At 54.6% G+C, this 27,887-nt stretch overlaps 2 protein-coding genes across 5 annotated transcripts; one reads left to right on the top strand and one right to left on the bottom strand.

Moving 5' to 3' along the window:
• The first annotated feature begins 139 nt into the window (after positions 1–139).
• On the top strand, positions 140–23,077 carry CLASRP (CLK4 associating serine/arginine rich protein). Of its 4 annotated transcripts, none has more exons than XM_070401620.1 (21): positions 140–186; positions 1,131–1,258; positions 7,873–7,970; positions 8,495–8,596; positions 8,788–8,867; positions 10,263–10,347; positions 11,520–11,668; positions 12,477–12,573; positions 13,852–13,930; positions 14,024–14,097; positions 15,204–15,245; positions 16,541–16,756; positions 16,879–17,166; positions 18,904–19,167; positions 19,452–19,491; positions 19,830–19,890; positions 20,082–20,140; positions 20,214–20,260; positions 21,759–21,841; positions 22,666–22,690; positions 22,931–23,077. In XM_070401620.1, the coding sequence occupies exons 2-21, from the start codon at positions 1,160–1,162 to the stop codon at positions 22,971–22,973; spliced, it is 2,031 nt and encodes a 676-aa protein (XP_070257721.1). In that variant the 5' UTR covers positions 140–186; positions 1,131–1,159; the 3' UTR covers positions 22,974–23,077. The 4 variants fall into 4 exon arrangements, with proteins under 4 accessions (XP_070257721.1, XP_070257724.1, XP_070257722.1 ...); XM_070401621.1 differs by lacking the exon at positions 140–186 and adding an exon at positions 237–423; XM_070401622.1 differs by lacking the exon at positions 140–186 and adding an exon at positions 5,680–5,898 and having other exon boundaries at positions 1,169–1,258.
• Positions 23,078–23,538: 461 nt separating this feature from the next.
• Positions 23,539–26,973, bottom strand: ZNF296 (zinc finger protein 296). The gene is made up of 3 exons (XM_070401648.1): positions 26,594–26,973; positions 26,228–26,377; positions 23,539–24,618 (listed from the first exon to the last, which is right to left on the bottom strand). Exons 1-3 carry the CDS (start codon positions 26,892–26,894, stop codon positions 23,648–23,650), a joined length of 1,422 nt encoding a protein of 473 aa, XP_070257749.1. The 5' UTR covers positions 26,895–26,973; the 3' UTR covers positions 23,539–23,647.
• Positions 26,974–27,887: the final 914 nt, after the last annotated feature.

Here is a 27,887-nt window from a genome sequence, read left to right as displayed (position 1 = left end):
CACCTGCTGGCCGCCGTAGTGTCCTAGGCCCGCAGACTCCGCCCCGCCTCTCCCCGCCAGGCCCCTCCCCTGCCGTAGCGGAAGCGCGCTTGCCCCGCCCCGTCCCCTTCCCTTCGCGCGGCCTCCCACTTCCGCTTCCGGTGCGGGCCGCGCGCGAGCGCAGCTGAGGCAGGCGGCGACGAGCCGGTGAGTGCAGGCGACGGGGCCGCCGTCCCGGCGTTTGGGCGGCGTCAGCCCAGCTCCCCCCTTGCCTCCGCCCCTCCCCGGGCTGCTGTGAACTTCTGCTCGGCCCCGGCCCCGAGGGCCTCACACCCGCACCTCCTCCGGCCTGCCGGGCCTCAGGCCGCGCCGCTGCCTCTGCCGTGAGCCGGAACTCCCCGCGGCCGACCCCGCCGCAGGCCCGCGTCCCGCCCCCTTGTCAAAGTAAGAAGAAAACAAGCCCGAGCCCTCAGGGACTAGATGGGTAAATGGGGTCTTGGAGCCCTTTGCAAATCTTCGGGCTCCGCCCCTGCCCGGGAGCCTTGACCCTAAACTGAACCCACTCCTTCCCGACTGCCTGTTCAGCCTCTACTCCCCTCCCCCGTCCCTATTCCCTTAGACCTCAGCCCTGCTGTAAGGAAAGATAGCACGCCCCCAAGTTCCTCCTCCTCCAAGCCTCGTCTTCCATCCGTGCCCTTCACCTGCCCTCGACCTCCACCTCCTTACCAATGTCCTTTTCTTCCACCTGCCTTCATTTTCATCCCCGTACAACCCATACCCATCACGGATGGCTTCTGGTGGGAGCCATTTCCGCTCTTCCCTTTCCCTTGAGCTCCCGTCCCAGCTGCTTGGTGTCTGCCTCCGGAGCTTGCTTCATACACTCGCTCCTTCCATTCCCAAACCGTTCATTCTTGACTCCAGCTCCGGAGGTGGATGCTCACTCCAGAATCAGCTGGGGGTTTGCAGGATGTCCAAGCTGCTGGATCAGGGTGGTCAGGGATACGCCTGAGCGTCTGCTACACGGTTCTGCAGCCTCGCTTCCTCCCCCTGAAGCTGGCATTTGGGACGAGCTCTGTCACCAACTTGTAGGTGACTTTGACTCTGCCCGCATGTTTTCTACAGCCCATCTGACCCCTCGTCTCATCCCCCAGGTTAAGGCCTCAGGCTTGGCCTCTCCACCATGTGGCACGAGGCGCGGAAGCATGAGCGGAAGCTGCGAGGCATGATGGTTGACTACAAGAAGAGGGCGGAGCGGCGGCGGGAGTACTATGAAAAGATTGTGAGTAACTGACCTTTAATCCCGGGTGGGAGCTCCCTGCGAGGGTGGGGCCCTGGTCATCCTGGTAAAATTTGGGCTCCGTTTCCTCTTCAGCCATTTCTTCGGCAGAATCAGTGCTAAAACCCCGTGGCATTCTGTGTGTGAGCGCGTACCGTGGTGGTTGGTGTGGCCTCAGAGCACAGAGCTAGTGTTAGCAGGGAGAAGGAAGGTCTTTGTGACACGCAGCGCAGTCCAGATATGAGACTGGCCACCTGCGGAGTGTTGCTTGTCTTGCTTACTGCTGTATTCGCAGTGTCCGGGGCTCAGTCATTCTAGAGGTTGGCTTGGCACGCCGAAGGTGTGCCATCAACATTCATTAAGTGAACTCTGACCACTTCCCTCTCCTGTTTGATGCGTTAATGCTTCACTTCTTTTTTTAAAAGTATATTTTATTGATTTTTTACAGAGAGAGGGATAGAGAGTTAGAAACATCGATGAGAGAAAAACATTGATCAGCTGCCTCCTGCACACCCCCCCCCCCCCCCACTGGGGATGTGCCTGCAACCAAGGTACATGCCCTTGACCGGAATCGAACCTGGGACCCCTCAGTCCGCAGGCAGACGCTCCATCCACTGAGCCAAGCCGGTTAGGGCAATGCTTCACTTTTGGAGAGAAAACCAAACTTCATTCCATGACCTAAAAGGTCCTTCTGGTCTGTCCTCTGCCCGTCTCTCAGCTTCAGTCTTGGGTAGCTCCAATGTCCCTTTTTGCATCTCTGCTACCACACATTGTGCCTGTATTGCCTCCCCTCACCTATTTAATGCTTACTTGTCATGGAGACCCCAGTTTAAAAAGGCACTTATGTCCTAGGGTGAGTGTTCCAATTATATGATATTTACATAGACATTTCTAGTGCTACTGTATCACTGGCCCAGCCCCCTCCTTGGTCTCCTGGCCTTTAGTCCTGCTCCATCCATCCACCCTCTTCAGAGGGTTCAGAGAGGTCTTTCTAAAGCACAAAGCTGACCCTGTCCCTCCCTTGCTCAGAACTCCTTTGTGGCTTCCTAGTGCCCTTGAGAGAAAATCCAGGCTCCTCAACACAGCCTTCAAGGCCCTGCTGGTCTGGCTTTTGCCTCCTTTCAGACTCACACCACCTGTTCTGCCTCATTCCTTTGCTAAAGCCATCTGGCCTCCTCACTACCTAGGTGACCATCTCTAACACAAAAGATGTATGAAGAGTATAAGTTGCCCTAGCTGGTTTGGCTCAGTGGATAGAGCGTTGGCCTCCGGACTGAAGGGTCCCGGGTTCGATTCCAGTCAAGGGCACATGCCTGGGTTGCGGGCTCGATTCCCAGTGTGGGGCATGCAGGAGGCAGCCAATCAATGATTCTCTCTCATCACTGATGTTTCTATCTCCCTCTCCCTCTCCCTTCCTCTCTGAAATCAATAAAAATGTATTTAAAAAAAGAGTATAAGTTTACCTCCCAGAATTATATAGCCCTTTCCGGCCACAAGCCTTTCATGAACTCTTCTATACCTGATTTACTCCTGCTCGTCTGTCATATCTCAATCTGTAAGGCAGTCTTCCCTCATCCCCTCATTCAGTCAGGTGTCCGGATAAGTGCTGTCACAGCCCCCTGTCCTTTCCCTTTGTGGAATTTAACACACACATCCAGCTCTGTAAGATTAGGGACTAGGTGTATTTGGGTCATTTTTGCATCCCAAGCTTGGGTCCAACAAATACGGTTTGAAAGAATAGATGAACTAAAACAATATAACAATAGCATTTACCATTTTAGTTGATCCTTCTCAGACACTAGGCTATGTGAAAAGAGCTTTAGATACATGATTTTTTGAATCCCCAAAGTCACCGGTGAAGTAGAGGCTGTTACCCTAAGAGAGGAATCTCTGGGTGCTCCTCACTTGCCTTCTGTCACCCACAAATGAAGCACCGGGCTGCAGGGAGAGTCCATCTCTGGTGGTGTCAGAACTATAGCGTGACCACAGGGCAGGGCCTGGCGTGTGTTGCTATGTTGAGGCCCCAGCAGTGGCCCAGGAGCATGGCCAGTGCTCAAGAATGATGCCCGGCCGGTGTGGCTCAGTGGTTGAGCATCGACATGAACCAGGAGGTCACGGTTCGATTCCTGGTCGGGGCACATGTCTGGGTTGCGGGCTCCATCCCCAGTGTGGGGCCTGCAGGAGGCAGCCAATCAATGATTCTGTCTCATCATTGATGTTTCAGTCTTTCTCTCCCTTTTCCTTCCTCTCTGGAGTCAATAAAAATATAAAGAAATATTTTTATTGATTTAGACAGGAAGGGAGAAGAAAAGAGAGATAGCCTGGTTGCCTCTTCTACATGTGAAGTGATATAACATGTAGAATCAGGTTTGGCTGTAAATAATAGAGACCTAAAACATCAGTGGCTTAAACAAAAAAAATTACTTCCTTTTCCACATATATGCCCAGTGGTACCCAGTTCTGCTCAGGGACCATTTTATTGCTTACCTGTACATGACTTCTCTTCCCAGTATTGTGTCAAGGTCTAAGAGGGCTGCTCAAGCTCTGGCCATCCTGTATGTCTTCATTCCACCCACCAGGCTAAGAGGTATACACTTTATTCTGGGTGGCCTTGCGCCAGATATATTAGGAGTCCTATTACTGCTGGAGAAGGGGGATGGATTGTTTGCCACTTAATGGTGTGCCACAAATGGTGGGAATAAGAGCAGTTCCCACACAGGGCCGTTGGAGTATTTGGTGAGATTGAGCACATAGACCACTGAGTGTGGGCTTGCTCAGGGCAGCTTGCTCAGTCAGTGCTAGCTCTTGTTGTTACTGAACTTATTATTACCAGGTAGAGCTGGAATTTGCATCTAGGTCGATGGTGTACCCGTGGTCGGCAAACTGCGGCTCGAGAGTCACATGCGGCTCTTTGGCCCCTTGAGTGTGGCTCTTCCTAAGCCTTAGGAGGAGTAACCTACCTATATAGTTTAAGTTTAAAAAACTTGGCTCTCAAAAGATATTTCAATCGTTGTACTGTTGATATTTGGCTCTGTTGACTAATGAGTTTGCCGACCACTGGTGTAGACGAAAGAGGGCTGGAGTTGGGTCACTCTGAAGGCCTGGGACTCCAGGTTCTCCTTGTTAGTGGGGAGCTCCCTCAGCTTTATTTTCCCCTTGGGACAGTGCTGATGACCAGCCCCTCTCACAGGGGTTGACTGGGAAAAGCATCAAGAACAAGAACAGTGACTATGGGGTGCTTTGTGGTGCAGGCCTGTACAAGCTGTCATTGTCCCCATACATGAACGTGATCAGCATTCCAATCCAAGGCACCAAGCTGTGGACTGTGGCAATGGCTGGGCAGTTGCTGATGGCTGCTTTGAGGAGGGGATGGGCTGCTTGCACAGTCTCTTATCTCATTCTTGTGCTGAGAGAGGCGGCTGTGGGCGAGTTTTGAAGAAGCTGAGGTATATTGTGGCAGGCCAGAGATGTGTCCAGACAGAGGTGGCTTCTCTGCCTCTGATTTGTCCTTGGTGCATCCTCTCTCTCCCTAGCAGACATTGGTTCTGTTCTTGATCTTGTCCTTGTCAACTCTCTTCTTTAATCAGTGGTTTGCATAAAGGAACAATCCCCTGAAGATATGAAAGTGGGAAATAAACAAATCTTGACTCAGGTGTCTCCTCCAGAAAGCCCCTGGCTGAGTGAGGCATTCCCCCTGGACTCCCCACTCCAGGTCATCACTGTAGCATGGGTCTAGACTTGTGAGCTGTGAGGGCAGCACAGGGTCTACACATAGTTGCTTGCTTAACAGTTGAATGAATGAATGAATGAATGAATGAATGAAAAACTTCATGAATGAACTCTTCTGATCCCATCTGATCCTGGCGGCAAAATAGTTGAGGGTTAATGTATTTTAGGTCTATATCTATATCTAATCTATATCTATATATCTATATCTATATCTATATCTGTATTTTTTATCCTCACCTGAGGATATATATTTTTTTTATTTTTAGAGAGAGAGGAAGTGGGGGAGAAGTTGCCTCCATGCCCTGGCTGGTTTGGCTTAGTGGATAGAGCGTTGGCCTGCAGACTGAAGGGTCCTGGGTTCGATTCCGGTCAAGGGCCCGTGCTCGGGTTGTGGATTTGGTCCCCAGTAGGGGGACGTGCAGGAGGCAGCCGATCAATGATTCTCTCTCATCATTGATGTTTCTATCTTTCTCTCCCTCTTCTTTCTTCTCTGAAATCAATAAAAATATTTTTTTAAAAATCAGTTGCCTTGTGTATGTGCCCCGACTGGGAATCAAATCCACAACCTGGGTATGTGCCCTGACTGTGAATCAATCCCGCAACCTTTTGGTGTACAGGACGATGTTCCAACTGAGCCACCTGGCCAGGGTGGATTTTAGGTTTAAAGAGATATTTGTACATCATGTTTATTGCAGTATTATTCACCATAGTCAAGATGTGGAAATAACCTCAATGTCCATCTGCTGATGAATGGATAAAGAAAATGTATATAAGTACAATGGAATATTATTCAGCCTTAAAAAGGAAGGAAGTCCTGTCACATGCTACAACATGGAGGAAACATGAGGACATTATGCCTAGTGAAATCAGCCAGTCACAAAAAGACAAATACTGCAAGATTCCACATATATGAGGTACCTAAAGTAGTCAAACCCTTAGAGCAAATAGAATGGTAGTTACCAGGGGCTGGGGGGACTGGAAATGGAGAGTTATTCAGTGGGTATGGAGTGTCAGTTTCGCAGGGTGAAAAAGTTGCGGAGATATGTTGCACAACAAGGTGTATAGTTAATGCTGTTGTACTGTACACTTAGAAGTCCTTAAGACAGTAAATTTATGTCAACCCATTTGGGTTCAAATTCTAGTTAGCTTATTACTAATGTGATCGTAGGCAAGTGGGTTTTACTGTCTGAGCCTCAGTTTCCTAACCTGGAACATGGGGCCAAGAGTAGTACATTTCTCCCATGGTTGAGAACTTTGACTGAGAAAATGTACATAAAACACTTAGATAGATCGATGCCTGGCTTTTGGTATGGTTCGTTGATTTTTCCAGAATATTCCAACAGCAGAGCTGGGGGAGAGCATGCAAGGGCTCTCAGCAGAGGGACTACGGTTTTCACAGAACCCCCTGGCCACTCTGTGGAGAATGGACTGCAGAGGGTGAGGGTGGCCACAGGGGGTCCTAGAGGGGCTGCTGCCTGGTCCCAGCGAGAGGAGATGCTGGCTGGAGCAGGGAAGGAATGGTGATGGAGCTGTGGGCAGGGGTTGGGTGCTTGGGCAGCTCGGCAGGGATTTAGTGGCTATCACAGCAGCCTTCCCAGGGCTCTCCTGGGGTCTGTGGTGTGGCATACAGCTGAGCGCAGCCAGGGCCCATCACACGGGATGCGCAATGATGCAACTGCTGCTGCTAGACTTTCTCCTTTCCTGACAATTACGGTGCCTTGGAATTGTGATCCCCACACGAGCACCTGAGGGGCATACGTAGCCTCAGGGATAGTCTCCTCTATCTTTGTAACTTTTTTTAAAAAACAGCTTTTTGAAGATATAATTCACATACCACACAATTCACTCATTTCTAGTGAACATTTCAGTGGTTTTCAGTATATTCACATGGTTGTGCAACCATCACCACAATTAATTTTAGAAAATTTCATGACCTTGAAAAGAAACCCTGTACCCATTAGCAATCAGTCATCCCCCTTCCCCGCCCCAAACTTCCCAGCCCTGGGTAACCACTAATCTGCTTTCTGTCTCTGGCTTTGCCTATTCTGGACAGTTCACATAAACGGGATAATCCTTTTGTGCCTGACTTCTTTCCCCTACCATAGTGTCCTCAAGGTTCACCCTTGTTATAGTGTGGATCGCTGCTTCCTTCCTTGTTATTGCCAAACAATATTCCATTGTCTGGATGTACCCCGTTGTATCTGTGCTGTCATCTCTCTCAGCCCGTCATCTGTGGGCGGCCATCTGGATTGCTTCCACCTCCTGGCTATGGTGAATGGTGCTGTTATGAATGTTTATATACAAGTATTTGAGTATCTGTTCTAGGTTCTCTTGGCTATCTACCTAGGAATGGAATTGTTGGGTCACACGGTCATTCTTTGTTTAACTATTTGAAGAACCTAATTTCTCCACATTCTTGCCAATACTTGTATTGTCCGTCCTTTCCATTTTAGCCGTCCTGGTGAGTGTGGAGTGGTATCTCGTGGTTCTGATGAGTATTTCCCTGATGACTAATGCCATTGAGCATCTTTTCATGTGCCTGGTGTGAGGCCGATCCAGGCCAAAGGGCTCACCCCTGGCTCTGAATGCCCCGGGTGGGGGTGAAGAGTTGCGGGGTAATACTTTAGGGAGGGAGGTCTTGCTACTGACCGTGCAGTAGATTGGACTAGATGGAGCTCAGAGCCTCTTGCCCCCACCTTGAGGGGAAACCCCTTGTTCCCCAGAGATTGAGTGGCCCCTGCTGGTGCTGCCACCCCTGTACAGGTTAGTTCACCTCTGAGATACGGCCCGCTTGACAGAGGTGAGCTCGCTGCTGCACTGGTTGTGTGGAGGGCAGTGAGGTTTGGAGCTCAGTTGGGAGATAACTTCCATCCTGTCTGTCCCTGCAGAAGAAGGACCCAGCCCAGTTCCTGCAGGTACATGGCAGAGCTTGCAAAGTACACCTGGATTCTGCAGTCGCCCTGGCCGCAGAGAGCCCCGTTAACATGTAAGACTGAGTTTAAGGGGCCAGGTAATATCTGTGACCAAGGGTCACGGGGGACCTGGGGTATGGACAGACCTTTGGGGACTCAGGCAAGTAAGGCTTGACCTTCATGGGAAGGTGTTAGTCACCAGCTAAGGAGAGCCAGTGAGTTAGGATGGAGGCCCTAGGGTGTAGTGGTGGTTGAAGGACTTAGAGGGGAATTGGTGGACCAGGGCTAGGATCAGAGGCTGAATTGAAGCAGGGAGTAGGTGGCCAGAGGAGATGTTTGGGTGACAGGCTTGGCAAGTGGCCCCTAGGATCTGGTTCAGGTTCTTCACACTTACTTGGTTCTGAGGAAAAGAGCCCCGGTTTCTATGGTGCTGTACTCAGGCCCCTATTCAGGCAGGATTGTACCATAGGGCCTGAGAGGAGAGGGGATAGAGAAGACTGAGGGCCAGGCTCCCAGGCTTCAGGTGGCAGGGAATAGGTACATTGTGTCCGGGGCAGCGGGGACCCTAAGCTCCTTGCTCCCCTGCTTCCCACTTCAGGATGCCCTGGCAGGGGGACACCAACAACATGATTGACCGTTTTGATGTTCGTGCCCACCTGGACCACATCCCTGACTACACCCCCCCACTGCTCACCACCATGTAAGCTGTCTCCCCAAGGGGTTGCCAGGCAGGGAGTCTGACCCAGCAGCACCTCTTCTTTCCCAAGTCCTTGCCTGCCTGCCACCTTCCCGGTCCCCCAGCCTGAGCCAAGCCCCTCATACCCCCTCTTGCTGGCTTGGGGTGGGATCTGCCTTCTCCCTCTGATCTCAAAACCTTGACTTCCGCCAAAGCTCCCCAGAACAGGAGTCGGATGAGCGGAAATGTAACTACGAGCGCTACCGTGGCCTGGTGCAGAACGACTTTGCTGGCAGTGAGTGATCTTGGGTGTGGGGAGGTGGTTTGGGGGCTCCTAGAGACTGGAAGATCTAGACAAGTTTGGGAAGAAAGGTTCCTCCCCTAGTTTTGGTCCCAGCTCCGTCCCTCTCGGGGCCTCCTTCTCTTGACTCGGTACAGGAGATGTCTGCTGAGCTAGACAGCCCTGCCAAGGTCACTTCTACATCCCTGGCCCTCTGACTCTATGGTCTTTTTTCCTAAAATAAATTTGGGGAAAGTTGCAGTAACACATTGTTTTCCTCTGTGTGTTTATTTTCCCTGCCTACATGGGTCAGAATGTGAGCTCTAAAGAGGAAATGGCTCCTGTTTTGAACAATTATTTAGGCTGAGTATGCCAGTTTGCCAAGTGTTCATATATGTCCACTATTGTTCTCCAAGCAATCACTGTTGCCTTCCTGAGAAAATGGAGGCTCAGGGAGACTTCCCGGCTCTTGGCTTGCCTAGGGAGGTTTGGACCCTGGCCAACTTGGGCTTTTTAAAAATCTCATTACATCTGCATACCCACCCAGCAAGGTAGTGGTGATGCCCCATTTTACAGACAAGGACCGTGTGGGTCAGGAATTGTCCACGGAGCCGCAGTGCTCACCCTACCTGTAACCACCACTGCTTCCTGAGGGCCAGCTCCAAACTCTAGCCGGCCTCCTGCGGGTGAACGAGAGCCCTGTTGGCTCTAAACCCATACTTCGTTTTTTTGTTTTGTTAATCCTCACCGGAGAATATTTTTTCCATTGATTTTTAGAGTGAGTGGTAGGAAGGAAGGGAGGGAGAGGGAGAGAGAGAAACATCGATGTGAGAGAGACACATCCATTGGTTGCCTCCTGCATGCACCTCAATCAGGGCCAGGGATTGAACCTGCAACCCAGGTACGAACCCTTGACAGGGAATGGAACCTGCGACCCTTTGGTGCATGAGATGACACTCTAAACATTGAGCAACACCATCCAGGCTAAACTTAATTTAAATTGAACACAGTGGAGAGGCCGTGAGGTCCATGTGACATCCAGTATTCAGGATAAGTTTATAGTTCTGAAGCGTCCAGCCAGAGGCCTCCCCAACAGTGTTAAAGTAGCAGTGCCCGAGTACCAAGCGCTCACTCTGCCGGTGGTCCCATTTTACAGAAAAGGAAACTGAGGCACAGAGCGGTGAAGTCCCTTGATTGGGGTCACAGGGTGAGTTAGTGGAATAGTCAGAGCCCCCCTGCAATTGCTGCGTCCCCACCACACACAGTTTGTGATTATCTAGAAATCAGTGACTCTGCTCCTGGCCGGGTTGGGTTGTACCTTCGCATCTTCCCCCCACTGCATTTTGTGTCTGCTCCTGAAGTCCTCATGTCCCCAGACCCAGTGACCCGCATGCCTTTTGCCTTTTGCAGTCTCGGAGGAGCAGTGCCTGTACCAGATCTACATTGACGAGTTGTACGGAGGCCTCCAGAGACCCAGTGAGGACGAGAAGAAGAAGTGAGTGGGGGTTGGGACACCGAGGGGTTGGGGGAGGCAGGAGGACTGTGAACCCCACCAGGGCACAGTCTCATCCATCCTTATCTCCCCAGTGCTGGGTACAGTGTTCACACAGTAGGTACTTGATAAATGTTCAGAGAAAGCAAAAGCAGTAGCTGGAGGGGAAAGGTTTTCTGCAAAACTTCTGCAATATGTTTTCAGCTTGTGGAGTAGTGGGAGGTGCAGTTAGGAGAGCAGGCCCTATGGAGAGATTCGAATCCTGCCGGTGAGGACGTCCCTCTCGGGGTCCTGAGGTGCTCCTCTCTGAGGTGGGGCTAACAGGAGTCCCCTCTGCCTGGAGTGGCGGGGACTGCAAGAGATGGAGCTTGGAATGCGCTTGTCCTGTGCTGCTGTGCAGTAAGCTTGCAGTCAGCAGTTGATTGTCACTCCAGAGGGCCTTCTCAAGGCGGTGTCCCTTGAGGAATGGCTGGGAGGCGGGAGGCGGGGGGGTGGATTCTTACCCTGGAGCAGGGAGGTCCCCAGCTGCCGTCTTGGGAGAGCAGCAGTCGGGCAGTCTCACTTCTCTCTCCACCCCGGTCTGGCTGTGCTTGGTCTCCCTCTGCCTTTGCACACTGTTCTCCAGGGATAGCTGTCCCTTCCTCCAGGGCCCCTGCAGTCCCACTTGCTCCACAGCGGTCTTGGACCCCTGACTCCTTCCCTCCTGCTGAGGCTTCCCCTTTGTGAGCCTAAGGCTTGCTGCTTCCCTTCACCTGAAGTGTTTTCACGGATGTGACTAATCCTATGCATGACCCCACTTTCAGGACGAGGCTGGTACTAGGAAGCGTCAGGGAATGTTGACTAAATTCAGCAGCAGACATACTCTAGGCCCCTGTTCTGTTCTGGGCAAAGGTGGGCCACATTGTTACCCAAAATAACTCGGCCCTGCCCTTTAAGGTCTCCTAGTCTGTGGAGGCAGACTGGTCGTCACTGACGGTAATGACCCAGCGTGGGCCAGGCAGGGCCTTGACGCCACCTGGAGGAGGTCTTCCTGGAAGATGGGGCATTGGAGCTGGGCCTGGGTACAGAGGGTTTCAGGCTGAGGGAGGCATATGTGAGGGCCGTGTGCAGAGAGCTCGGTGTGCTGCGTCCTCTCCCCTGGGTGCTGCCCTGGCTTACAGGCTTCCCCGTTCCAGGCTGGCGGAGAAGAAGGCGTCCATTGGCTACACCTATGAGGACAGCACGGTGGCCGAGGTAGAGAAGGTGGCAGAGAAGCCAGAGGAGGAGGAGTCACCAGCTGAGGAGGAGAGCAACTCGGACGAAGATGAGGTCATCCCCGACATCGGTGGGGTCCCCTCTCTGCCCTCCCCCTCCCCGCAGTCCCTGGGCATCGTTTTTTTTGTGTGTCTTGTCCCTCACCCTCTGTGGGGCACCCTGTGCTCACAAGCCCTGTCTCTGCCAACCCTGCTCCAGGGCACTCTAGCCTCCTGCCGCCCTCGCTGTCTTCTGTGCTGTTCCCAGCTTCTCTCTCTCTAACCCCTTTCTCAATTTAGGACACTGCTTTATGACACTGTCCCCACCTAGATTCTGGCTCCGTTCTCTTCTACTTGGGTCAGCTTCTGTCTCTCCCTCCCCTTCGTTTTCTCTCCTGGAAAACAAGTGGTCATCCAGTTACAGAGGCGCCCCTCATGCCCACCCTGCCATTTCCCTACCTCAGCGCCCATTGCTCCACACCCAGCATCTTCCTCCTCCTCCCAGCTCTCACTCAGCCAGCTTACTGTGCACATGGAAAGTGTCCATCCCACTTCCACTTCTGTGTCACCCACTGGCTCCTAATTGCCTGTGACCCACACCCGTCTCCATCCACCCTCAGGCGGTCCCTAGTCACGCCTCACTTTTCTCTCATTCCCTTCATACGTCTTGCTCATCCATCCCACTGCTCATGTTCATGTGGGCTCCCATCCATTACATCACCTGCCCACCTCCACCCCCACCCCCACCATTTATTGTGCCTGCCTCTGGCCAAGCCCTGTGCCGGCCTGGGGACACTGAGATGACCTGACTCGCTCCCTCCCTGCAGAGGCCTTCAATCTGGTGGGCTCCCCTGTCCTCTGTTTCGGCTTTGGCCCCTGACAGCCTTTCTCTTGGTGCAGACGTGGAGGTGGACGTGGATGAACTGAACCAGGAACAGGTGGCAGATCTCAACAAACAGGCCACAACCTATGGCATGGCTGATGGTGACTTCGTCAGGTGAGGCCTGATGGCTGACACCCCTTCCTACTCTGGATGTGGTATTTCTGTTGTTTCTCCGATACTAATAGCCACCCCATTACTGAGCATTTTGTATGCCTGGCCCTGCACTAAGGGCTTTACACACACAGGTTTCTGAGCTTGTGGACTGGGCCCTTGTGACCCAGCTTTACCTGGGCAGAAATTAAGACCAACCCCAACTCTATTGGACCTGTGGTGATCTGACCCCTGAGAAGCTCCCAGGGTTCCTGAGCCTGGTAGACAGCACCCTCTAGTGGATTGTCTTTGTTCACTGGGTCATTCTCTAGTGCTTGGCTGGTTGAGCCTCTGCCCTGTGCCACACCCCATGCAGATTACATAGAATGGTCCCAGCTAACTAGGGCAGTAAGTTGGAATCTGAATAATCCCAAGTTTGAAAACAACACCTTCTGCCCAGAACCCTCTATGGCTCCCACCTCACTCAGAAGCAACCAGTGCTCTCACCACTGCCACAAGGTCTCATCTGTCTGATCCTTTGCCCATCCACCCACACACTCCAACCCTGCCCAGCCTCCATGGCCTCCTTACTCCTCAAGTGCCTGAGGCCCCATCTGCCCTTCAGGCCACTCTGTGCAGTTGGCTCTGCTGGTATTTGTGCAGATTTCTCCTCAACTGTCTTTTTTTTTTGGTTAATCCTCACCTGAGGACATTTTCCCATTGATTTTTAGAGAGAGTGAAGGGAGGGGGAGAGACAGAGAGAAACATCAATGTGAGAGAGAGACATCAATTGGTTGCCCCCTACATGCCCTGACCAGGGCCAAGGATCGAGCCTGCAACCGAGGTACGTGCCCTTGACTGGAAACAACCTGGGACCCTTCATTCTGTGGGCCGAATCTCTGTCCACTGAGCCAAACCGGCAGGGCCCTCAGCTGTCACTTTCTATGTGGCTTCCCTGACCCCCTGTTGGAAGCTGCTGCAGCTTCTACCTATTCCTGGCACTTCTTTCTCCTTTCATGATTTATTTTCCCATCAAGGTTTTCACCATCTAACCTGTCATATGATTTATTTCTGTGGGTCTTTTCCCCAGCATGTAAGCCCATGAAGATGAGAATTTCTCTATTTTTCTTTTTTTAATACTGAATCCCCAACACCTAAAACAACACCTGGCATGCAGTAAGTGCTCAATAATAGTGCTGAATGAGTGAGAGGCCCAGGGTGGCATGGAGGCCCCCACCTCCTGCAGTGACTCTGCCTGTGGCCTTCCCCCTCCTCCCTGGTGACCCTCATCCCTCTGTGCAGGATGCTCCGGAAAGACAAGGAGGAGGCAGAGGCCATCAAACATGCCAAGGCCCTTGAGGAGGAGAAGGCCATGTACTCGGTGAGGGCTGGGCCGGGTCGGGGCAGGAGTGGTCTCAGGGAGGGGGTCCGTCTCAGTGCACCCCTCACCATCCTGGTACCCACCCTACTCCAGGGCCGTCGCTCCCGGCGCCAGCGGAGGGAGTTCCGGGAGAAGCGCCTGAGGGGCCGAAAGATCAGCCCACCCAGGTAGGTCGGGTTCTTCCCTGTGCCCCCACCCTGCCAGCGTCAGTGTTTCCAGGTTCTAGGGACGGGGCTGGGGCTCAGAAGACTCTTTGGAGCCAGGCTTGTGGCTTGTGGAGAGTCCTAGTGGGGCAGTGAATGGGGAGGATTAGAAGTAGGAATGGCCTTGAGGGGTATGTGGACCCTGCCCTGCCAGCCATTCTCCTCACTCAGGGCCCCTGCCAGGATCTCGGAGCCAGTGGGAGGCAGCGAGGGATGGCTGGAAAAGGCGAGGGGCAGGGGCTGCTTGGTTGCTTCCTCACTGTCAGAGCTTGGGCAAGTGACTTCCTCTCACAAACTTAGTTTTCTCCTTTGGAAAGCGGGTACTGTGACCTCCCAGGAGAGGGGCTGTGCCAGTGCCCACATTGTGGTCTTGAACAGGTTTGGATGAGGCAGGCTGGTGTGTGGAGAGCCCTTCTGCCCCTGCCTCTTAGGCCTGGCAACCCTGGGCAAGCCCGTACCTCCTTTTGCCACATGTCCTGTATTCAAGGAGTGTGATTGAGGGTTGCCATGAGGCTTAAACAACCTGTTGTGGGTTCAGGGTTTGTTATATGGTATGGAAAGTGTTCATTAGAGTGTCACACGGATTCTTTCCATCATTGTCATCACTGTGGGGCAGGCGTGGGCCATATGGCCCGAGTTGGAATCCCAGCTTTCATTTATGAAATGTGTGACCCTGGGCAAGTGGCATTTAAGACATGTTGGTTGTAGTTTTATCACCCTCATCATTAGTTAAGCCAGGACCCACTTAGCAGAACCCGGGCATGGAGTGGGAAGAGGGACACTTCCAGACTAGGTTCTGGAGGCCAAGCAGGACTAAAGTCCTTGTTAGTTGGGGTCAGGATGCATCTGGAACATTGTTTGTGGGGTAGGGTCAAGGTTAAGGCTTTGGACAGATCTAGGGAGGGATAGACGAAGGGATCCAGGGCAGGGCCCATAACCTAGCCAACAGCTTCCTTCTCACTATGCCCGGGGTCTGGCCTTGGATGCCCAAGTCCAGGGGTTGGGCCCAATTCCATGCCGGCTCAGATCCCAAAACCCCCTATTGTCCCACTTTATTCTTCTCTTCATAGCTATGCACGCCGAGACAGCCCCACCTACGACCCCTACAAACGGTGAGTTCCTGGGGACCCAGGGAACAGCAGCCAGCAAACCCCCTAATGGAGGGGTAGGGTGAAGAGGGGTACGGGGTTCTGTTAGGGTCCCTGAGCTCACAGACTGGGTGATGTGTTCTTGGCATTTTAGCATCTGATGTCAGCTGTGAGTCTGAATCTATTTCTATTTTTGTGTTATGTTATGTTGTTTATTTTATTTTAGATATACATATATTTTATTGATTTCAGAGAGGAAGGGAGAGGGAGAGGGAGAGATATAAAAATCAATGATGAGAGAGAATCATCAATCGGTTGCCTTCCGCACGCCCCCTATTGGGGATCGCTACCCAGGCATGTGCCCTTGACCGAATTGAACCTAGCAACCTTGAGGCCACAGGCTGATGCTGTATCCACAGAGCCAAACTGGCTAGGGCTTTATTTTATTTATTGATTTTAGAGAAAGGAACATAGATGTGTTGTTCCAATTATTTATGCATTCATTGGTTGCTTTTTGTAGGTGCCTTGACTGGGAATTAAACTCATAAAACTTGGTGTATAGGGACAGTGCTTCAACCAACTGAGCTACCTGGTCAGGGCTGAATCCCCACCCCTTCCCCCCCCTCACCAAATGTTAGCCTGCTTTCCCAATTGTTTTCTTTGTATATGAACCCTCTTTAATTTTCTGATTTAATCACAATGGAGTCTTGTGTTAAAGATGACCAAAAATGGCAGAAAGGTATAACTTAAAAATCCAAAGTGTCTTTAACTTGAATGCCCAGAAATAAGCAGTGAGAACTAATAGGCATGCGTAGCCTGTCTGTGCCCATGTGTCCTCCTGGATGTGGCACTGGTTGGGAAAGGGTTTGAGGGTGGACAGACCTCAATCTGACCTAATTCCCTCATGAGAATGGGGTGGGTGGGACCTGTTCAAGGGGCTTTCGGGAGGATCTGTGAGGCGAGGCACCTTTTGGTGAGAGGTCTGGCATTGTACCATACTTTAATGTCTTAGAACCGCCCCCCCCCCACACACACTTAACATATATATTGGGAAATCCTTCCATGTTAAATACATATATCTGCTCCTCCCTTTTTCAAAGCCATGCAAAATCAGTACAGTTCTCTGTCACTCCCTTTCCTGGCTCTTTTGGAAAGGCTACCTGGTTCTGAATCAGATCCTTGTACAGCCCTGTGGCTGGTCATGGGTGCTGGGTGTCAGGTCCCACGCCGTTCTCATTGCTGTTGCTCTGCAGTGCGAATCCTTCGCTGGCAGACAGGCTCGAGGACCCTGATGACTGAGCACCCCCCCTCCTCTGTAGGTCGCCCTCGGAATCCAGCTCTGAGTCTCGCTCCCGCTCCCGCTCCCCAACTCCGGGCCGTGAGGAGAAGATCACCTTCATCACCAGTTTTGGGGGCAGCGATGAGGAGGCAGCGGCAGCAGCCGCAGCTGCAGCTGCATCAGGGGCTGCCACAGGGAAGCCTCCCGCACCCCCTCAGCCTGGCGGCCCCGCCCCGGGACGTAATGCCAACGCCCGGTCGGTAACGCTCACGCTGCTCGCCCTACGCCCTGGCCACAGTCCTGGCCACCGTGGGGGGACCGGGGCAGGGGGCGCTAGGGCTCAGGCCAGTACTGACCTGCCCTCTGCCCTGCCTGCAGCCGCCGCTCCTCCTCCTCCTCCTCTTCCTCTTCTGCCTCGAGGACCTCCAGCTCCCGTTCCAGTTCTCGCTCCAGCTCCCGCTCCCGCCGTGGTGGGGGCTACTATCGCTCAGGCCGACACGCGCGCTCCCGATCCCGGTCCTGGTCTCGCTCCCGGTCCCGCTCCCGGCGGTATTCCCGGTCTCGCAGCCGTGGCCGGCGGCACTCGGGTGGAGGCTCCCGAGATGGACACCGCTACTCCCATTCACCACCCCGACGTGGTGGGTATGGGCCCCGCCGCAGAAGCAGGTACGTGGGCCTGGTGTGCATGGGGGGTGAGGGACCTGCTGGTCACCTGGGCCCTGAGGTCAGTGAGACCAGAAAGCACTGGGTTGGTGGGAGGGAGGCCCACTCTGTGAGGCAGCTCCAAGCATGGTGACATGGCTGGAGCACCGCTACCTTGCTCAGGGATGCTGTGGGGACAAGACCGAGCTGCTCTCACAGGGAGTTCCTAGGCCAAGAGGTGGAGAGGTACATGGACACTCCAGGGAGTCTTGTGGTTTGTAGCAGAATCTGGCCTTTAGAGCTGGGACAGCCCTTTGTGGGGAAGGCTGGGTTTGAGGTGAGTGCTGCAGATGACATAGGACAGAAAGCATCTAGAGACTGGGGCATCCCGCTCTCACCCGGTGGGATCAGGGCTGCTTGTGGAAAGGCAGCTCAGCTCGATGAGTGAGACATACACCTAGGAGCGATTGCCTGGGTATAAATTCTGGCCCTGCTAGTGAACTTTCAGGCCGCCATTTCTTTGTGAATTAGAGATAGTATCCCCTTCGTCGTGGAAGTGTGACAAGTAAATCCATGTCACTGCTTAGTCCTTACACAGTAGCCTCGCAGTCGGGAAGGACTGTTACTATTGCCAGCATTGTCACCTGTGTTATTCCTGCAATGCCTCTCAACGTTATCTACGGGGTCGGGCAAGCAAAATGGAGGGCCCGGTGGAGCACACATCCCATCCGAAGGGGTCATTGGCTGCTCAGTGACAGGCCTGGTATTGCCCAGTCGCCTGGTTTCTCAAGAAAAGATGAGAGTGTGGATTTTTTTTAAAGGGCAGCTCTTGTTTTTTCAATATTGCCAACAAGTTTGAATTTTCTATTTTTTTAAGGTTTCTTCTTTTTTAATATGTTTTTTAACATTATATATATTTTTTTATTTCAGAGAGGAAGGGAGAGAGGGAGAGAGATAGAAACATCAGTGATGACAGAGAATCATTGACCGGCTGCCTCCTGCATGCCCCCTACTGGGGATTGAGCCCACAACCCAGGCATGTGCCTTTGACCAGAATTAAACCCGGGACCCTTCAGTCCGCAGGCCGACGTTCTGTTCACTGAGCCATACCAGCTAGGGCAAATTTGAATTTTCTAAAAACTCAGGACAGCCCCAGTGGAATCAGCATGGGACCTGGATTTGGCTTCCAGGCCATTCCCTGTAGGCTGACCCAGGGTGATAACAGGAGAAAGCTGGGGGAGTGGGGACTGGTCACATGTCAGATGCCAGTCTGCCAGTGAGCCCTACCTGAGGAGTGCCAGTCCCAAGCAGAGAGGATGGGGCTGCTCACTCCCAAACCGGGTCCGGTAGGTGTGTGCTGCAGCCTGGTGGGGAGTGGGGCTAGGGCTTGGGCCCCACTGGTGTGAGACCCTTGGCAAGGTGAGAATGTGGTTCTTGGGTGCCCGGAGCTGGGCACAGTATGTAAAAGGGGTGCTGACCAGCCAGGGCCCACCCTCCCAGAAGTCACCTCCCAGGGAGGTAGGTAAGTGGGTGTCTAGTGAGTTTGGGGTGGTTGTATCTAGACGGTGGTCTCTACTTAAACTGAGTGAGGCCAGGGAGCAACTAGGATTTCTGAGGGAAAGGAGCTGTAGAGAAGTAGTCACACCTGGTCCAACCACAGGGCCTTGTAGGAGGACTGTAGATTCAGAGCTGGGGGTGGTGGTGGCGTGAATGGGATCCCTGGAGCCTCATGGCCCCACTCTTGCCCCACTGTGCCATCAGGAGCCGCTCCCGCTCAGGGGACTGGTACAGGCGGGGCGGCCGGGGTCCCAGGCACCACAGCAGTAGCCGCAGCCGCAGCAGCTGGTCCCTCAGCCCATCCCGAAGTCGCAGTCTGACTCGGAGCCGCAGCCCCAGCCAGAGCCAGAGCCGAAGCCGCAGCCGCAGTTGTAGTCGAAGCCGTAGCCAGAGTCACTCGTCATCACCCCCAAGGGAGAAGCTGACCAGGCCGGCGTCGTCCCCTGCTGTGGGCGAGAAGCTGAAAAAGTGAGCAGGTGCAGGGCTGGGGGAGGAGGATTGTCAGCCTGAGATGGGATGAACTTGACTGTTTTCGTTTTGAACTTGCCTGTGTCCTGGGAGGTGTGAGGGAACATGGCCCTGACCTGGGAGGGTGGGTCTGAGGAGTCGGGGCCTTGCCTTGGATGATGGATCAGAGGGGTCAGATCTGAGAGGGACTGGGGCACCTGAGACCCATGGCCTGGACTCTCTGGTCTGAGAGCTGTGGAGGCTGTGTGGGGTCAGAGATGGCAGGTGTTCTTTCCTCCTCCCAGGACCGAACCTGCCGCTGGTAAAGAGACAGGAGCTGCCAAAGTCAGTAAGAATTTGGAACTCGCCCGTCTAACTCCCGCCAGCAGCAGTGCCCGAGTGCTGGGCCCGGTGGGCCTGCAGGGGGGCCCGGGTGGGCCGGGAGACCCAGCCCCGGGGATTAAGGGGGACTGGAAGGGTTCTGTCCCCATGAAATCCATGTCCCCTTCTCCTCACTGCTCACCGGGGCTCCATCTGTCCCTGGACCTCCAGACCTTCATGGCAGGTGTCCACAGCTTGCCCCTCCCCACATGCCCCCAAAAGTCCCAGGCTCTTGAATGAGGTGGGTTGTGGGAACTCCGGGACACCCACCCCCTCTCCCACCTCTTTTCCCCCTTCCCCAGCCCAAGCTGACGCCACAGGAGAAGCTGAAGTTGAGGATGCAGAAGGCACTGAACAGACAGTGTATGTACCCCTTCTGTCCCCCAAGTCTTCCTTGCTCCCCCTCCTTCCAGCCTGGCCTTGTAGGAGAGGCTCTCTGGGGAGGAGTGGGTGTGCACGCTGCTTTGCTGCCATCGTGCTAAGGGCGTTGGTAGGCTGGTTGGCCCTCTGAGCTTGGAGGCCTACCAAGCCACTGCGTCCCTTCCTCCCCACAGTCAAGGCGGATAAGAAGGCCGCCCAGGAGAAGATGATACAACAGGAGCATGAACGGCAGGTAAGGGTGGAGTGAGAGGCAGGGCTCGGGCGGGTGCCAGCTGGGCCAGCCCTCACTGCCATCTCTGCCTCAGGAGCGGGAAGATGAGCTTCGCGCGATGGCCCGCAAGATCCGTATGAAGTAAGACCCTTCTGCTCCCTGTATCAGCTGCAGCCACCTCCTTCTGGGAAGCTCCCCATTTCCTTCGTTCCCTGCCACCCAGCTCTGAGCTATAGCCCTGCCAGAACCCTCACTTGGCCCTGTTCCTCCCTGCATCCCCAGCTTATTCCAGCCACAATGACCCTGCTCCACCAGCTCCCATTTCCTTTGCTGTTTCCCAGATCCTCACCTGGTCCCCTCCCTCAGTCCACTGGGCAATCTCCTCCCTGACCATCCTGTCCAGAGTAGCACCCCAAAACGCTCCAAGCTCCAACCCTGCTCTGTGTGCTTCATAACACTAACCCTCACCTGGCGTGCAGTCTGTTTGGTATGCTTGCTTATTAGCGGTGTCTGCACTGAGATGCCGGGTCTGGTTGCTGTGTGTTCAGCCCCCAGAACACTGAGGTGGTGCTGTTTGTGGGAGGGCTGAACTCCAGCCAGCCCCATGGCTGGTCTGGCCCAGTGCTGGGAGACAGCTTCTCTCCTGTCCCCTCTGCTTCTCTTCCCGTTTTGTGTCTTCCACTGCAGAGTTGAGGGCCAGCTCTGTCTCTCTGTGTGGCCCTCACAGGCTAACTCAAGGATTAGTGCCCATAAGGCCTCAGGCCCCCCCCCCCCCCCCCCCCCGCACACACACGCTGGAGGCCGTAGTGTTCCGTATTAGCAAGGAGGGACATCAGTCAGTGGCAGGACCTTGTTGCCTATCAGTAGTTCTGGTTCCACTCTGTATTTGCTGTGGTCCTTGGACAAGTAACTTGACCCCTCTGAGCCAGGACTCCTTCCTCTGTGAGGCAGACGTACTAATGCCCGTGCCTTGGTGCCTTGGCACGTCCTACTCTGAGGCTCCCAGTGTGGTGCCTGGCACATAGGAAGGCCCAGTGCCCAATCCCACTGCAGTTAGTCTTCATCGTTAACATCACTATTACACGCCCCTTGTGTGTTGGGTTTTCGAGGATGCTGTGTGCTTCCGTTAGGAGGCAGAATGCCGAAGGACTCAGCTTCATCCGTCAGACCTGGGTTCTGATCCTGCCTCCTCCACCAGCTATGGGCCTTTCTCTTGTTTGAGTCTTAATTTGCTCAGCTACTTAAATAGGGAGGGAATAGTTGTTCCACCTCAGCCAGGAGAAGGTGTCCCAGTAAATGTTGCCCTTAGGATTGCAAATCCCAGTCATTCTGTTGAAAACCAGTTAAGCATTTAGCATGTAAGTCCCTGTGCTCTGGGACTGCGTGGAGTGGGACAGGACATGATTGAACTAGGCGGCCCTCCTTTCTGTTTGTTCAGCGAGCCTTTCATAGCAAGGCTGACTAGGATGGGAGTCCAGGCTCTGCCTCGCAAGCATCCCCTCTGAGCTCTGTGTCCTCATTTTCCAAGAGGGGATGGTTGCTCTTCCCCTGGGACTAGGATATGAAGCACTTGCCCTAAGTTCAGTGTTCTGGGCAGCATTCTCACCCCTCCCTGGGTTGCCTCCCCTCCCCCCTGCAGGGAACGGGAACGCCGAGAGAAGGAGAGAGAAGAGTGGGAACGCCAGTACAGCCGGCAGAGCCGCTCGCCTTCCCCCCGTTACAGTGAGTGTCCCATGGTCACTGGGCCGGGAGATCTGGGCTGCAGGCTCGGGGCATTAAAAAAGAAGCAGATTGTCTCAGCGGATAGAGCCTGCGGACCAAAAGGTCCCGGGTTCGATTCCGGTCATGGGCACGGTCACAGGCACGTTGCAGGCTCCTCCTTAGCTGGCCCTGGTCAGGGCTCCTGCAGGAGGCAACTAGTTGATGTGTTTCTCTTACATTTGATGCTTCTCTTGGTTTTTCCCTTTCTCTTCCACTCTCCCTAAAAATCAATGGAAAAATATCCTCAGATGAGGATTAACAAAAACAAACAAAAAGAAGTGGTCTGACCCGGATGGCTCAGTGGTTGGACGTCAACCTATGAACCAGGAGGTCACAGTTTGATTCCAGGTCAGGGCACATGCCTGGATTGTGGGCTTGAGCCTCAGTGGGCGGCAAGCAGGGGCAGCCAGTCAATGATTCTCTGTCATCATTGATGTTTCTATCTCTCCCTTTTCCTTCCTCTCTGAAATCAATAAAAATATATTTAAAAAAAAAAAGAGAAGTGATGTCAAAACTGATTATAAAAAAACCACGTTTCCACATGTTAAAACTCTTAAGATGCGTGTGTGCATGCACACAGGCAGGCATGCCCAGTGTTCCTTGTCACAAGGGAATTGCAGGATGGGAAGAAACGCACATTGGTGTGGGTGGGCGGCACAGGTTGTAGTCCCAGCCGTGGACATGCTGGTGCAGCATCAGCAGAAGGTGAGACCAGAAGTCCAGCCCTGGGTCCCGTTCCTGGCCCTGGGCATTTGCTTTGTCCTCACCTCCTCCTTCCTTTCTAGGTCGAGAATACAGCTCTTCCCGAAGGTGAGTAAGCCAGACCAGCTCCCTGGGAAATCACAGTTGTCCTCTGCGGGAGGTCTGGCTGGGTTGGATTCATCCATTTCCACCCTGCACCCTCCAGTTGTAGGGCTGCCTCCCTCCTTTGCAGCCACTGAAGCCCAAGTGATCCCCAAGTATGTTGGTGCATGTGTATACATGTACACACATGCACGGGGCTCCCCTGCTCTGCCTAGCCCTCATGTGCCCCTCCCTTTTTCTTTCCAGGCGCTCAAGGTCCAGATCCCGCAGCCCCCATTATCGACATTAGGCAGAAGTGTGGGGGCTGAGGGGCTGGGATGGGTTAGGGCTCAGGCTGCGATGCTGCTGCTGATTTTGTTCTCTAATGAAATAAACGTTATTTAATTGCCTTCACTTGGCCTCAGTGTCATCCGTGTGCTGGGTGTGGGCTCCCAAACTCCATTGTCCACCAGCCAGCCGTGTGGCAGGGGTGGGGGGGAGGTAGAGACACAGACTTGCTGGGAGTGAGGGGACAGGCGCCAGTGTTGCCTGTGTGGGAAGCCTGACTGCATCTGTGCCTGCGGCCCAGTGAGGGCAGGGGCTCCATGCAGTAGGAAAAGGGCCCCGCACCCACGTGTGGAGGATGGGCCAGGACTTTGCCCAGGGCCTCTGGTGACAGGTCCAGGCCTCTCCCTGCCCTCGCCCACATCGGGAACCGGGAGCACGGCTTTCTGTGCCAGTCCTGCCGAGCCACAGGCACTGGGGGCTGGCCTTTCCCTCACCCCCTCATTCCAAACCGGTCTGTCCAGCCGTCCACCCCAAGGAGGGAAAGCCGCCTGCCCCACCTCAGATGCCCCAAGAAAGCGAAGTCCACATGTGTATAACTAGAGAGAGGGAGGGAGGATTTATTCACAGCAGGACATGATCAGCAGATACATGAGCAGTGGTACCAGGAACGGCAGGGGGGAAGGGCATTCCTGCCACTCAGGCCTCCCCGCCTGCTTGCGGGTGCTTCTGCCGCAGGTGTTTGTCCAGGGTGGCCCGCAGGCCAAAGGGCACGCGGCAGTGGGGGCACTCAAAGCGGGCCCCGCCAGGCCCCAGACCGTGCATGCGGCGGTGGCGGTTCAGCTTGCTGCTCTGGGCACAGGCATAGGGGCAGAGCTCGCAGGTATAGGGCCGCTCCCCGGTGTGTGAGCGCCGGTGCACAGTCAGGTTGCTGCTGTTGGTGAAACGTTTCCCACAGAACTCACAGCTGCCCCCGGGCCCATGGCTCTTGCCCGCTGTCTTTGGACTCTTCTTAGGCAACTTCTCTGGGACCTGGGCAGAGTTGATTCTCTCTTTCTTGATGGCGACACCGCAACTATCCCCACCAGGACCAGCCTGAGCTCCACCACCTGGAGCCCCAGGTTCCTGCACGCCTGCTGTGTCGGCAGCTCCAGCCCCTTCACGGCTGCATAGGAGAGTCCTGGCTGGGGCAGCGGCATGGGCGGCTGGCTCCGGAGGGGCAGCTGAGGCCTGTTCCTGACTGGCCTTGGCCGTGTAGGGGCTCTGAGGCTGCAGCTGCTGGTGGGTCTTCTTATGGCGGTTGAGCTTGCTGCTCTGGGCACAGGCGTAAGGACACTGGTCACAGGCGTAGGGCCGCTCGCCCGTGTGCGAGCGCATGTGCACCTTGAGGTTGCTGAAGGAGCTGAGGGTCTTCATGCACACAGAGCAGGTGGGGCTCCGCCGGGGGAGGCTGTTCGCCTGGGAGCCCTTGGCCTCCACTTCCTGCCCCACCACTGCTGACATGGCTGCAGCCACCTCTGCCAGGCCCAGCAGCGGAGCCTCTGGGGCCTCGGATTCCGTCTGGTAGATGGACAGTCCATGGTCCCACTGGGCATGGCGCAGCAGTTTCCAGGCCTCGGTGAATTGTCGGCCACAGCGGAGGCAAGTCAAAGCCTTCAGGTCCTCAAGTTCTGCAGAGACAGGCTGGGTGTTAGTGTGATGGGTAAAAAGCACAGCAGTAGGGGTCACAGCTTGCCAGTTGGACACATTCTGTGGGAAAGCCTATGTTCTAGGGCCCCCAAACGGCAAGAGGACAGGGAAAACCCCTGCCCTCAGGAAGCTGATGTTCAGGGAGGGGGGTAGATGGACAAGAATCAAGGAAAGTCGGGAGTGGATGATGAGTATGCAAGGGTTCTTTCCGTGCTTGAAAATCACTGAGATGCCCTCCTGGCCAGGTAGCTCAATTGGATAGAGCATCATCCCCATGTGCCAAGGTTGTGGGTTCAACCCCCAGTCAGAACACATAGAAGAAGCAACCAATGAGTGTATAAGTAAGTGGTACAAATCAACTTTAAAAGAAGAAAGAAAATCTTTGTGGAAAAGTGAATAAGTTAAAAAAAAAAAGTGAAAAGTTAAAGCAGAGTGAGGGACGGGGAGTGCTATTTCATATTGGGGGATCAGGAAGGCCTTGCTCAAGGTGACCAAAACCAGTGTGCTAGCCCTAGCTGGTTTTGCTCAGTGGATAGCATCGGCCTGCAGACCAAAGGGTCCCGGGTTCGATTCCAGTCAAAGGCACATACTGGTGGGGCACATGCAGGAGGCACATCGATGTTTCTCTCCCCCCCTTCTACTCTCTCTCAAAAAATCAATGGAAAAATATCTCCAGGTGAAGATTAACAAAAAACACACAAAAAAATTAAAATCAATAAAAACGTATTTAAAAAGAACCCCCTCTTTGAGCCTCAGTTTCCACACTTGCTAGAATATGGGGATCCTCTCCCTTTCGGGGTTGTTGTGACCTCAAATGGGGAACAACTGAGAGTTTGGGTCCATGTAACCTCTCAGTAAACCTTAGCTGGGCTGAGTCCACAACCCTCCAAGAGTCTGTGTTTCGTTCCAATAATTCCATCACAGCCCCTCCCTGCTCACACTCGGTAGCGGATTTGATCACAGCTCTTCCTTTCAATATAGGACCCTCCCTGTGGCCCAGCCCTTTTAGAAAAAATCCCAGCTCTTAGTTGGGGGACTGAAAATCCTGAGCCTAGTGCCACGATAAGGGTTTAATTCCATTCCAAGAGAAGGAACCCAGGTGCCCAGACAGGAGGACCCGGCTCAAACCAGGGGCTTCCCAGCAAGCACGACTGGGAGATTCCAGGAGAGGGGGCAACACTACCCTTCCAGCTGGCCTCAGGCCGCCCCTCCCCCAGACCACTGCCCTCCCCAGGGTCCCCCTACTGCCACACTGGTCCAGCCACCTGGCCAGTTATTTCTGGCCAAGGGGAAGGAGAAGTGAAACCAGATTGGGGGGGCGTGTGTGGCAAGTCCCCAGACCAGTCTTCTGGGGCTGGCCACACCCAGTGGGCCATCCTCCTTCCCTGCCCAGCCCTGCCCCCACCCTTCGCACCACCACTAGTCCCAGCCCTAGGACAGGGCAGGCCCTGGCCACGCCTAGGCTACACCCGATGGGGAGCCAGAAAGGGGAAGTAGTGCTCACTGCCCCGCCTGTCCAGCTCAGCCCCTTCTCCCACAGGAAGCCGGGCCCTTGAACTTGAGAGGGGGTTGCATCCCAGCTCTACTCACCTGAGTCCGGGCAAGGGCTGGGGCCTCTCGAGGGCTGACAGCCCTGCTTCTTGTGGTCCATGAAAGCCGTGATGGCCTTCAGCGGGAAGGTCTGCAGGCAGAGGCCGCAGGTCAACGTATCTGGGTGTTTGTCAGTCCAGGGCTGGCGGTCTGCAGGGAGGAAGCGGGTGGTGAGCATGGGGTGGGGCCAGAACCGGCTGGGGGTTCCGAGGGAGAGGGGAAACCCGGAGGTGAGAAGGGAGCCAGAACCCAGCTACGGAAACACGGCAGGGGCAGGGGCAGGGGCCGCGGAGCGGTGCCGGAGGCCGGCGTCCCACCCGAGAGTGAAAGGGGAGGGTCGCGGGGCCCGGCACAGGGGGCTCTTACCGTGAGGATTAGGAACCAGAGAAGTCCACGGCGCCGGCTGGTTCTGCAAGCCGAGGGCGAGGAGGGTACCGACGGCGGGCGTCAGGCTAGGGCAGTGGCGGGGTGCGCCCTCGAGGCGGCCCGGCGCGGGCACTTCCTTTGGGGAACCCCGCTGCAGCCTCGCGGCCTGTAGGGGCCACGGATGCGGCTCGGGCTTCACGTCGATGACCAAGTCCCCCATCTCCGTCTCGTCGTCGTCGGTGTGGGCGGCGGGCTCGGGGTCGACTCGGCGGGGCATGCAGCCGGCCTTGCGGCGGGACATGGGTCGCGGTGCGGACGATCCGGCGGGCTGGCGGGCCGGCGGGCGGAAGGCGCGCGAGGCGTGTGCGCTCGGGCCGAGACGCTCAGGTGAGTGACTGCGGCGACTGGCCGCGAACTTTTACACGTGCTGGCCCGGCCGTGGCTCCGCCCACCGGGGGGCGGGGCCTGGCGGGAGACGAAGGGGCGGTCCGCAGGGGCCCGGCTGGAGGCCAAGCTCAGTCTGAGCCGTGCCCACGGGGATTGGCTTAAGGACTACACCTAAGGGCACCGAGCTCCCGCGGCCAGCGTAGAAACGGCGACTTCAGATCCCGTTTTAGGGCTGGTGAAACTGAGGCTCAGCATCCCCGCAAACACCCAGGAGGGAGAAAACGGTAGGGGCTACGTTTCTCACTGTGCCCCTAACAGTATCTTGGACTCTTTCAGTAAATACATAATAAAAACTCACTGGGCAAACCTTTATCGAGCGCCTGTGGTGCACCAGGTACTGTTCTAAGCACTGGGGACACGGCAGCGAACCCAACAGACAATTATCCCTGGCCCTCCCCTCCCCCTGAGTTTACTGGTTCAGGGAGATTACGCTCAACAAGATAACTATTTAAAATAGAGTTCCTTCTTGGGTGACCAGTGTCACCTGGAGCCAAACAAAGCTAGAAAGGGTTATAAAGGGGCAGGGTGATGTGTGTGTGGGGGGCCTCAATTTTCTCCCCACACCAGGGAAAGGTATGGTGGAGTTGAGACCTGAGGGATGGGAGGGAGTCGGCCAGTCTCTGTCCAAGAATAACGAGGAGGAGGGACTCCTTTCCCCTCCCCACTTGGGAGTCTGTGCTGTGAGATTCTTTCCCCTTCCCCACGTGGGAGTCTGTACTTGTTCTTCAATAAACTTCCACTTTCACTACACAAAATAATGACAATAGTAATAATAAATAACAAGGAGGGAGGAGACGGACAGGAGGGGGGTTGAGCTCTGAGAAAATGGAGTCAGCTGCGAGAGGGT

This window comes from Myotis yumanensis, unplaced genomic scaffold (assembly GCF_028538775.1).
Source record: "Myotis yumanensis isolate MYYU_CA2020_CCGP unplaced genomic scaffold, mMyoYum1.0.hap1 SCAF_23, whole genome shotgun sequence".
In the NCBI taxonomy this organism is placed as follows: Eukaryota; Metazoa; Chordata; class Mammalia; order Chiroptera; family Vespertilionidae; genus Myotis; species Myotis yumanensis.
This window is presented reverse-complemented; position numbering and strand designations above follow the sequence as displayed.